Source organism: Oncorhynchus masou, chromosome 16 (assembly GCF_036934945.1).
Source record: "Oncorhynchus masou masou isolate Uvic2021 chromosome 16, UVic_Omas_1.1, whole genome shotgun sequence".
Taxonomy (NCBI): domain Eukaryota; kingdom Metazoa; phylum Chordata; class Actinopteri; order Salmoniformes; family Salmonidae; genus Oncorhynchus; species Oncorhynchus masou.
The window spans coordinates 46,089,692-46,102,410 of record NC_088227.1 but is presented as its reverse complement, the minus strand read 5'-3'; the positions used below and the strand labels follow the sequence as shown (position 1 = coordinate 46,102,410).

The window sequence follows — 12,719 nt, the reverse complement described above, 5'->3', positions numbered from 1 at the left end:
CTTTCTTTCTTCCTTTCCTCCTCTCCTTTCTTCCTTTCCTCCTCTCCTTTCTTCATCTCCTTTCTTCCTCTCCTTTCCTCCTCTCCTTTCTTCCCTTCCTCCTCTCCTTTCTTCATCTCCTTTCCTCCTCTCCTTTCTTCTCCCGCCCAGGTGGACATCGTGGTTGGAACACCAGGTCGTCTCGATGACCTCATCTCTACGGGGAAACTCACCTTGTCTCAAGTCCGCTTCCTGGTCCTCGATGAGTGTGTATGTACCTGTCTGACTGTCGATGTACCTGTCTGTCTGTCAGGTGTCTGGTCCTGGATGAGTGTCTGGTCCTGGATGAGTGTCTGGTCCTGGATGAGTGTCTGGTCCTGGATGAGTGTCTGTCTGGTCCTGGATGAGTGCCTGGTCCTGGATGAGTGTCTGGTCCTGGATGAGTGCCTGGTCCTGGATGAGTGTCTGTCTGTCTGTCAGGTGTCTGGTCCTGGATGAGTGTCTGGTCCTGGATGAGTGTCTGGTCCTGGATGAGTGTCTGGTCCTGGATGAGTGTCTGGTCCTGGATGAGTGTCTGGTCCTGGATGAGTGTCTGGTCCTGGATGAGTGCCTGGTCCTGGATGAGTGTCTGGTCCTGGATGAGTGTCTGGTCCTGGATGAGTGTCTGGTCCTGGATGAGTGTCTGGTCCTGGATGAGTGTCTGGTCCTGGATGAGTGTCTGGTCCTGGATGAGTGTCTGGTCCTGGATGAGTGTCTGGTCCTGGATGAGTGCCTGGTCCTGGATGAGTGCCTGGTCCTGGATGAGTGCCTGGTCCTGGATGAGTGCCTGGTCCTGGATGAGTGCCTGGTCCTGGATGAGTGCCTGGTCCTGGATGAGTGCCTGGTCCTGGATGAGTGCCTGGTCCTGGATGAGTGTCTGGTCCTGGATGAGTGTCTGGCTGCAGTCAGGTCCAGACCCTGGTGAGGATGACGAGCACACAGATGAGCTTCCCTGAGACGGTTTCTGACAGTTTGTGTAGCAATTCTTCGGTTGTTGTAAACCCACAGTTTCATCAGCGAAGGAGAAATGCTCACTAATAGGGAATTTGAGAAATGAGCTGTTTCAGAGGACAACACCTATACATGTTGCTTTGTGTTTTTGTCCAGTGTGTCACCTGTATAGTGTAATATATATATATATATATAGCATGTTGTCTCCTGTCCAGGACGGTCTCCTTACTGCGGGCTACACCGACTTCATCATGAGAATCTACAACCAGATTCCTCAAGTCACCTCGGACGGCAAGAGACTGCAGGTACGCTACCCTGTGTCCCCCCTGGGGGAACCTACTGTTATACCTCCTAGGGGAACCTGAACCTATATATTACTGTTATACCCCCTAGGGGAACCTATATATTACTGTTATACCTCCTAGGGGAACCTGAACCTATATATTACTGTTATCCCCCCTAGGGGAACCTATATATTACTGTTATACCCCCTAGGGGAACCTATATATTACTGTTAAACCCCCTAGGGGAACCTGAACCTATATATTACTGTTAAACCTCCTAGGGGAACCTGAACCTATATATTACTGTTATACCCCCTAGGGGAACCTGAACCTATATATTACTGTTATACCCCCTAGGGGAACCTGAACCTATATATTACTGTTATTCCCCCTAGGGGAACCTATATATTACTGTTATACCTCCTAGGGGAACCTGAACCTATATATTACTGTTATACCTCCTAGGGGAACCTATATATTACTGTTATACCCCCTAGGGGAACCTATATATTACTGTTATACCTCCTAGGGGAACCTATATATTACTGTTATCCCCCTAGGGGAACCTATATATTACTGTTATACCCCCTAGGGGAACCTATATATTACTGTTATCCCCCCTAGGGGAACCTATATATTACTGTTATACCCCCTAGGGGAACCTATATATTACTGTTATACCCCCTAGGGGAACCTGAACCTATATATTACTGTTATCCCCCCTAGGGGAACCTATATATTACTGTTATACCCCCTAGGGGAACCTATATATTACTGTTATACCTCCTAGGGGAACCTGAACCTATATATTACTGTTATCCCCCCTAGGGGAACCTGAACCTATATATTACTGTTATACCCCCTAGGGGAACCTGAACCTATATATTACTGTTATCCCCCCTAGGGGAACCTATATATTACTGTTATCCCCCCTAGGGGAACCTATATATTACTGTTATTCCCCCTAGGGGAACCTATATATTACTGTTATTCCCCCTAGGGGAACCTATATATTACTGTTATTCCCCCTAGGGGAACCTATATATTACTGTTATACCCCCTAGGGGAACCTGAACCTATATATTACTGTTATTCCCCCTTGGGGAACCTATATATTACTGTTATACCTCCTTGGGGAACCTGAACCTATATATTACTGTTATTCCCCCTAGGGGAACCTGAACCTATATATTACTGTTATCCCCCCTAGGGGAACCTATATATTACTGTTATTCCCCCTAGGGGAACCTATATATTACTGTTATTCCCCCTAGGGGAACCTATATATTACTGTTATTCCCCCTAGGGGAACCTATATATTACTGTTATACCCCCTAGGGGAACCTGAACCTATATATTACTGTTATTCCCCCTTGGGGAACCTATATATTACTGTTATACCTCCTTGGGGAACCTGAACCTATATATTACTGTTATTCCCCCTAGGGGAACCTGAACCTATATATTACTGTTATTCCCCTAGTGTCTGTCTGTCTGAACCTATATATTACTCTGTTATTCCTCTCTCTGTACCAGGTCATCGTCTGCTCAGCAACGCTCCACTCCTTCGACGTGAAGAAGCTGTCGGAGAAGATCATGCACTTCCCCACCTGGGTGGACCTGAAGGGAGAGGATTCTGTCCCTGAGACCGTACATCACGTGGTCGTACCTGTTAACCCTAAACACGACCGCAGCTGGGAACGCCTCGACCGCAAGAACCACATCCTGGTCAGTCTGGGGTCAGAGAGAATAGAACCACTTCCTGGTCAGTCTGGGGTCAGAGTGAATAGAAGCACTTCCTGGTCAGTCTGGGGTCAGAGAATTTGAACCACTTCCTGGTCAGTCTGGGGTCAGAGAGAATAGAACCACTTCCTGGTCAGTCTGGGGTCAGAGTGAATAAAAGCACATCCTGGTCAGTCTGGGGTCAGAGAATAGAAGCACTTCCTGGTCAGTCTGGGGTCAGAGAGAATAGAAGCACTTCCTGGTCAGTCTGGGGTCAGAGAGAATAGAACCACTTCCTGGTCAGTCTGGGGTCAGAGTGAATAGAAGCACTTCCTGGTCAGTCTGGGGTCAGAGAGAATAGAAGCACTTCCTGGTCAGTCTGGGGTCAGAGTGAATAGAAGCACTTCCTGGTCAGTCTGGGGTCAGAGTGAATAGAAGCACATCCTGGTCAGTCTGGGGTCAGAGAATAGAAGCACTTCCTGGTCAGTCTGGGGTCAGAGAGAATAGAAGCACATCCTGGTCAGTCTGGGGTCAGAGAATAGAACCACTTCCTGGTCAGTCTGGGGTCAGAGTGAATAGAACCACTTCCTGGTCAGTCTGGGGTCAGAGAATTTGAACCACTTCCTGGTCAGTCTGGGGTCAGAGAATTTGAACCACTTCCTGGTCAGTCTGGGGTCAGAGAGAATAGAAGCACATCCTGGTCAGTCTGGGGTCAGAGAGAATAGAAGCACTTCCTGGTCAGTCTGGGGTCAGATAATAGAAGCACTTCCTGGTCAGTCTGGGGTCAGAGAGAATAGAAGCACTTCCTGGTCAGTCTGGGGTCAGAGAATAGAAGCACATCCTGGTCAGTCTGGGGTCAGAGAGAATAGAACCACTTCCTGGTCAGTCTGGGGTCAGAGTGAATAGAAGCACTTCCTGGTCAGTCTGGGGTCAGAGAATAGAAGCACATCCTGGTCAGTCTGGGGTCAGAGAGAATAAAAGCACTTCTGGTTTGATCAGGGGTCACCATAGAGTTGAGTAGAGCAGGGTGCTTCCCAAACTCGGGCCTGGGACCCAGGGTGCACACAGCTGATTTTTAATCATCAAAGCTTGATGATGAGTTAGTTATTTAAATTAGCTGTGTAGTTGAAAGATCAGAAGGTGTACCCAGGGGAGCCCCAGACCTGAGTTTAGGAAACCCTGTGGTAGAGGATGTACGGTATCTTCTGACAGCATGAACCCTTAAGGGTTCTCTGCGTCTTATTTTAATACTCTAATTCCTCTCCTTCCTCCTCTCGTTCCTCCCTCTCTCCTCTCGTTCCTCCCTCTCTCCTCTCGTTCCTCCCTCTCTCCTCTCGTTCCTCCCCCTCTCCTCGCGTTCCTCCCCCTCTCCTCGCGTTCCTCCCCCTCTCCTCGCGTTCCTCCCCCTCTCCTCGCGTTCCTCCCCCTCTCCTCGCGTTCCTCCCCCTCTCCTCGCGTTCCTCCCCCTCTCCTCGCGTTCCTCCCCCTCTCCTCGCGTTCCTCCCCCTCTCCTCGCGTTCCTCCCTCTCTCCTCTCGTTCCTCCCTCTCTCCTCGCGGTCCTCTCTCCTCTCGTTCCTCCCTCTCTCCTCCCGTTTCTCCTCTCTTTCCTCCCTCTCTCCTCGCGTTCCTTCCTCTCTCCTCGCGTTCCTCCTCTCCTTCCTCCTCTCCCTCCTCCTCCTCTCCTGTGTGTTTCAGACTGATGAGGTCCATGCTAAAGACAACACCAGACCAGGAGCCAACAGCTCAGGTCAGACTGACCCCCTGCATAAAGCATCCCAAATGGCACCTTGTTTCTAAGGCGCCCTGGTTAAAGTAGTGCACTATATAGGGGCCCTGGTTAAAGTAGTGCACTATATAGGGGCCCTGGTTAAAGTAGTGCACTATATAGGGGCCCTGGTTAAAGTAGTGCACTATATAGGGGCGCTGGTTAAAGGGGGGGGGGCAGTTGGGGAGCCCTGTTGTTACGTTGTAATGTCCTGCTGTTTTCTAGCGTAAGGTTATGGTCTGACCTGTTACTGTGTGTGTGTGTAGAGATGTGGTCTGAGGCCATCAAGATCTTGAAGGGGGAGTACACCATCAGAGCCATCAGGGAACACAACATGGACCAGGCCATCATCTTCTGTCGGACCAAGATCGACTGTGACAACATGGAGCAGTACTTCATCGTACAGGGAGGAGGTGAGTTAGAATACTACTACTGTACTACATAAATACTACAACAACATGGAGCAGTACTTCATCGTACAGGGAGGAGGTGAGTTAGAATACTACTACTGTACTACATAAATACTACAACATGGAGCAGTACTTCATAGTACAGGGAGGAGGTGAGTTAGAATACTGTACTACAAATACTACTACAACATGGAACAGTACTTCATCGTACAGAGAGGAGCTGAGTTAGAATACTACTACTGTACTACATCAATACTACAACAACATGGAGCAGTACTTCATCGTACAGGGAGGAGGTGAGTTAGAATGCTACTACTGTACTACATAAATACTACAACATGGTGCAGTACTTCATCGTACAGGGAGGAGGTGAGTTAGAATGCTACTACTGTACTACATAAATACTACAACAACATGGAGCAGTACTTCATCGTACAGGGAGGAGGTGAGTTAGAATACTACTACTGTACTACATAAATACTACAACAACATGGAGCAGTACTTCATCGTACAGGGAGGAGGTGAGTTAGAATACTGTACTACAAATACTACTACAACATGGAACAGTACTTCATCGTACAGAGAGGAGCTGAGTTAGAATACTACTACTGTACTACATAAATACTACAACAACATGGAGCAGTACTTCATCGTACAGGGAGGAGGTGAGTTAGAATGCTACTACTGTACTACATAAATACTACAACATGGAGCAGTACTTCATCGTACAGGGAGGAGGTGAGTTAGAATACTGTACTACATAAATACTACAACAACATGGAGCAGTACTTCATAGTACAGGGAGGAGGTGAGTTAGAATACTGTACTACATAAATACTACTACAACATGGAGCAGTACTTCATCGTACAGAGAGGAGCTGAGTTAGAATACTACCACTGTACTACATAAATTCTACTACAACATGGAACTACAGGGAGGTGTGTTATACCCTGTCCCCTCCCTCCATTAGGTCCAGATAAAAAAGGCCACCAGCTTTCCTGCGTCTGTCTCCATGGTGACCGGAAGCCCAACGAACGCAAGACCAATCTGGACCGATTCAAGGTCAGCAGCGTCACTTAGTTACTGGCGGGATATGACCTCACTTAGTCACTGGTGGGGTATGACCTCACTTAGTCACTGGTGGGACATGACCTCACTGGTGGGACATGACCTCACTTAGTCACTGGTGGGGTATGGTGGGGTGGCACGGTGCACTACTCAGGAGCTGGGGGGGTGGCACGGTGCACTACTCAGGAGCGGTGGGGGTGGCACGGTGCACTACTCAGGAGCGGTGGGTGGGGGGGGCACGGTGCACTACTCAGGAGCGGTGGGTGGGGGGGTGGCACGGTGCACTACTCAGGAGCGGTGGGGGGGGTGGCACGGTGCACTACTCAGGAGCGGTGGGGGGGGGATGGCACGGTGCACTACTCGGGAGCGGTGGGGGGGGTGGCACGGTGCACTACTCGGGAGCGGTGGGGGGGGTGGCACGGTGCACTACTCGGGAGCGGTGGGTGGCACGGTGCACTACTCGGGAGCTGTGGGGGGGGGTGGCACGGTGCACTACTCGGGAGCGGTGGGTGGGGGGTGGCACGGTGCACTACTCGGGAGCGGTGGGGGGGTGGCACGGTGCACTACTCGGGAGCGGTGGGGGGGGTGGCACGGTGCACTACTCGGGAGCGGTGGGGGGGTGGCACGGTGCACTACTCGGGAGCGGTGGGGGTGGTGGCACGGTGCACTACTCAGGAGCGGTGGGTGGGGGGGGGTGGCACGGTGCACTACTCAGGAGCGGTGGGGGGGGTGGCACGGTGCACTACTCAGGAGCGGTGGGGGGGGGGGGGGGGTGGCACGGTGCACTACTCGGGAGCTGGGGGGGGGGGGTGGCACGGTGCACTACTCAGGAGCGGTGGGGGGGGTGGCACGGTGCACTACCCAGGAGCGGGGTGGGGGGGGGTGGCACGGTGCACTACCCAGGAGCGGGGTGGGGGTGGCACGGGGCACTACTCAGGAGCGGTGGGTGGGGGGTGGCACGGGGCAGGAGCGGTGGGTGGGGGGTGGCACGGGGCAGGAGCGGTGGGTGGGGGGTGGCACGGGGCAGGAGCGGTGGATGGGGGGTGGCACGGTGCACTACTCAGGAGCGGTGGGGGGGGGGTGGCACGGTGCACTACTCAGGAGCGGTGGGTGGGGGGGTGGCACGGTGCAGGAGCGGTGGGGGCCCCGGGGAATAGGGGGCCATGTGGGGTGTATGACATGATTAGAGGTATGGTTGGCAGTGGGACCCCCAGCTGTTCCTCATAAACGTCTCTCACAGGAAAAATATAACACTTCCGCTTTTATTTTCTATTCTGTTTTCAGCAACAGCATCAAATCTGATATTGACTTCCTGTATCTCCTTACAGAAACAGGAAGTGAAGTTTTTGATCTGTACAGACGTGGCGGCCAGGGGCATCGACATCCACGGAGTCCCCTATGGTGAGATTAACGCAGACCATGAGGTTAACAAACACAGACCATGAGGTTAACACAGACCATGAGGTTAACACAGACCATGAGGTTAACACAGACCATGAGGTTAACAAACACAGACCATGAGGTTAACAAACACAGACCATGAGATTAACTAACAGAGACCATGAGGTTAACTAACACAGACCATGAGATTAATTTACACAGACCATGAGATTAACACAGACGCAGACCATGAGGTTAACTAACACAGACCATGAGATTAATTTACACAGACCATGAGATTAACACAGACGCAGACCATGAGGTTAACTAACACAGACCATGAGATTAACAAACACAGACCATGAGGTTAACTAACACAGACCATGAGGTTAACTAACACAGACCATGAGGTTAACTAACACAGACCATGAGGTTAACAAACACAGACCATGAGATTAACACAAACACAGACCATGAGGTTAACTAACACAGACCATGAGATTAACAAACACAGACCATGAGGTTAACAAACACAGACCATGAGATTAACTAACACAGACCATGAGATTAACTAACACAGACCATGAGATTAACTAACACAGACCATGAGATTAACTAACACAGACCATGAGATTAACTAACACAGACGCAGACCATGAGGTTAACAGAGAAACACAACACAGACCATGAGGTTAACTAACACAGACCATGAGATTAACTAACACAGACCATGAGATTAACTAACACAGACCATGAGGTTAACTAACACAGACCATGAGGTTAACTAACACAGACCATGAGATTAACTAACACAGACCATGAGGTTAACTAACACAGACCATGAGGTTAACTAACACAGACCATGAGGTTAACTAACACAGACCATGAGGTTAACTAACACAGACCATGAGGTTAACTAACACAGACCATGAGGTTAACTAACACAGACCATGAGGTTAACTAACACAGACCATGAGGTTAACAAACACAGACCATGAGATTAACTAACACAGACCATGAGGTTAACAAACACAGACCATGAGATTAACACAGACGCAGACCATGAGATTAACAGAGAAACACAACACAGACCATGAGATTAACTAACGCAGACCATGAGATTAACTAACGCAGACCATGAGATTAACTAACACAGACCATGAGGTTAACTAACACAGACCATGAGATTAACAAACACAGACCATGAGATTAACTAACACAGACCATGAGATTAACTAACACAGACCATGAGATTAACAAACACAGACCATGAGATGAACAAACACAGACCATGAGATTAACAAACACAGACCATGAGATTAACAAACACAGACCATGAGATTAACTAACACAGACCATGAGATTAACACAGACCATGAGATTAACACAGACGCAGACCATGAGATTAACACAGACGCAGACCATGAGATTAACTAACACAGACCATGAGATTAACTAACACAGACCATGAGATTAACTAACACAGACCATGAGATTAACTAACACAGACCATGAGATTAACTAACACAGACCATGAGATTAACTAACACAGACCATGAGGTTAACTAACACAGACCATGAGATTAACACAGACCATGAGATTAACACAGACCATGAGGTTAACACAGACCATGAGGTTAACACAGACCATGAGGTTAACACAGACCATGAGGTTAACACAGACCATGAGGTTAACAAACACAGACCATGAGGTTAACAAACACAGACCATGAGGTTAACTAACACAGACCATGAGGTTAACAAACACAGACCATGAGGTTAACTAACACAGACCATGAGGTTAACTAACACAGACCATGAGATTAACACAGACCATGAGGTTAACACAGACCATGAGATTAACACAGACCATGAGGTTAACAAACACAGACCATGAGGTTAACAAACACAGACCATGAGGTTAACAAACACAGACCATGAGGTTAACAAACACAGACCATGAGATTAACACAGACCATGAGGTTAACAAACACAGACCATGAGGTTAACAAACACAGACCATGAGGTTAACTAACACAGACCATGAGGTTAACAAACACAGACCATGAGATTAACACAGACCATGAGGTTAACAAACACAGACCATGAGGTTAACAAACACAGACCATGAGGTTAACTAACACAGACCATGAGGTTAACAAACACAGACCATGAGGTTAACAAACACAGACCATGAGGTTAACTAACACAGACCATGAGGTTAACAAACACAGACCATGAGGTTAACAAACACAGACCATGAGGTTAACTAACACAGACCATGAGGTTAACAAACACAGACCATGAGGTTAACTAACACAGACCATGAGATTAACTAACACAGACCATGAGATTAACAAACACAGACCATGAGGTTAACTAACACAGACCATGAGATTAACTAACCCAGACCATGAGATTAACAGAGAAACACAACAGACCATGAGATTAACAGAGAAACACAACAGACCATGAGATTAACTAACACAGACCATGAGATTAACTAACGCAGACCATGAGATTAACTAACGCAGACCATGAGATTAACTAACGCAGACCATGAGATTAACTAACACAGACCATGAGATTAACACAGACGCAGACCATGAGATTAACACAGACGCAGACCATGAGATTAACAAATGCAGACCATGAGGTTAACAGAGAAACACAACACAGACCATGAGATTAACTAACACAGACCATGAGATTAACTAACGCAGACCATGAGATTAACTAACGCAGACCATGAGATTAACACAGACGCAGACCATGAGATTAACACAGACGCAGACCATGAGGTTAACAGAGAAACACAACACAGACCATGAGATTAACACAGAAACACAACACAGACCATGAGATTAACTAACACAGACCATGAGATTAACACAGACGCAGACCATGAGATTAACACAGACGCAGACCATGAGATTAACAAATGCAGACCATGAGGTTAACAGAGAAACACAACACAGACCATGAGATTAACTAACACAGACCATGAGATTAACTAACGCAGACCATGAGATTAACTAACGCAGACCATGAGATTAACTAACACAGACCATGAGATTAACACAGACGCAGACCATGAGATTAACAGAGAAACACAACACAGACCATGAGATTAACTAACGCAGACCATGAGATTAACTAACGCAGACCATGAGATTAACACAGACGCAGACCATGAGATTAACACAGACGCAGACCATGAGGTTAACAGAGAAACACAACACAGACCATGAGATTAACACAGAAACACAACACAGACCATGAGATTAACTAACACAGACCATGAGGTTAACTAACACAGACCATGAGGTTAACACAGAAACACAACACAGACCATGAGATTAACACAGACCATGAGATTAACACAGACCATGAGATTAACTAACACAGACCATGAGATTAACTAACACAGACCATGAGATTAACACAACACAGACCATGAGGTTAACTAACACAGACGCAGACCATGAGGTTAACTAACACAGACCATGAGGTTAACACAGAAACACAACACAGACCATGAGATTAACTAACACAGACCATGAGATTAACTAACACAGACCATGAGATTAACAAACGCAGACCATGAGATTAACAAACGCAGACCATGAGATTAACTAACACAGACCATGAGATTAACACAGAAACACAACACAGACCATGAGATTAACTAACACAGACCATGAGATTAACTAACACAGACATTTACATTACATTTAAGTCATTTAGCAGACGCTCTTATCCAGAGCGACTTACAAATTGGTGAATTCACCTTCTGACATCCAGTGGAACAGCCACTTTACAATAGTGCATCTAAATCATTAAGGGGGGGTGAAGGATTACTTATCCTATCCTAGGTATTCCTTGAAGAGGTGGGGTTTCAGGTGTCTCCGGAAGGTGGTGATTGACTCCGCTGTCCTGGCGTCGTGAGGGAGTTTGTTCCACCATTGGGGGCCAGAGCAGCGAACAGTTTTGACTGGGCTGAGCGGGAACTGTACTTCCTCAATGGTAGGGAGGCGAGCAGGCCAGAGGTGGATGAACGCAGTGCCCTTGCTTGGGTGTAGGGCCTGATCAGAGCCTGGAGGTACTGCGGTGCCGTTCCCCTCACAGCTCCGTAGGCAAGTACCATGGTCTTGTAGCGGATGCGAGCTTCAACTGGAAGCCAGTGGAGAGAGCGGAGGAGCGGGGTGACGTGAGAGAACTTGGGAAGGTTGAACACCAGACGGGCTGCGGCGTTCTGGATGAGTTGTAGGGGTTTAATGGCACAGGCAGGGAGCCCAGCCAACAGCGAGTTGCAGTAATCCAGACGGGAGATGACAAGTGCCTGGATTAGGACCTGCGCCGCTTCCTGTGTGAGGCAGGGTCGTACTCTGCGGATGTTGTAGAGCATGAACCTACAGGAACGGGCCACCGCCATGATGTTGGTTGAGAACGACAGGGTGTTGTCCAGGATCACGCCAAGGTTCTTAGCGCTCTGGGAGGAGGACACAATGGAGTTGTCAACCGTGATGGCGAGATCATGGAACGGGCAGTCCTTCCCCGGGAGGAAGAGCAGCTCCGTCTTGCCGAGGTTCAGCTTGAGGTGGTGATCCGTCATCCACACTGATATGTCTGCCAGACCTGCAGAGATGCGATTCGCCACCTGGTCATCAGAAGGGGGAAGGAGAAGATTAATTGTGTGTCGTCTGCATAGCAATGATAGGAGAGACCATGTGAGGTTATGACAGAGCCAAGTGACTTGGTGTATAGCGAGAATAGGAGAGGGCCTAGAACAGAGCCCTGGGGGACACCAGTGGTGAGAGCGCGTGGCGAGGAGACAGATTCTCGCCACGCCACCTGGTAGGAGCGACCTGTCAGGTAGGACGCAATCAAGCGTGGGCCGCGCCGGAGATGCCCAACTCGGAGAGGGTGGAGAGGAGGATCTGATGGTTCACAGTATCGAAGGCAGCCGATAGGTCTAGAAGGATGAGAGCAGAGGAGAGAGAGTTAGCTTTAGCAGTGCGGAGCGCCTCCGTGATGCAGAGAAGAGCAGTCTCAGTTGAATGACTAGTCTTGAAACCTGACTGATTTGGATCAAGAAGGTCATTCTGAGAGAGATAGC

The 12,719-nt window shown here is 48.5% G+C and overlaps 1 protein-coding gene across 2 annotated transcripts in view; it reads left to right on the top strand.

Annotated features, from left to right (window-relative positions):
- Nucleotides 1–12,719, top strand: part of ddx1 (DEAD (Asp-Glu-Ala-Asp) box helicase 1) — a 57,434-nt gene that overhangs the window by 23,647 nt on the left and 21,068 nt on the right. For both annotated transcript variants that reach the window (XM_064991779.1, XM_064991780.1), the window contains exons 15-21: nucleotides 151–249; nucleotides 1,185–1,274; nucleotides 2,790–2,981; nucleotides 4,672–4,723; nucleotides 5,008–5,154; nucleotides 6,123–6,214; nucleotides 7,549–7,621. In XM_064991779.1, the coding sequence (XP_064847851.1) occupies nucleotides 151–249; nucleotides 1,185–1,274; nucleotides 2,790–2,981; nucleotides 4,672–4,723; nucleotides 5,008–5,154; nucleotides 6,123–6,214; nucleotides 7,549–7,621 (745 nt within the window). The remainder of the gene's footprint in view (nucleotides 1–150; nucleotides 250–1,184; nucleotides 1,275–2,789; nucleotides 2,982–4,671; nucleotides 4,724–5,007; nucleotides 5,155–6,122; nucleotides 6,215–7,548; nucleotides 7,622–12,719) is intronic.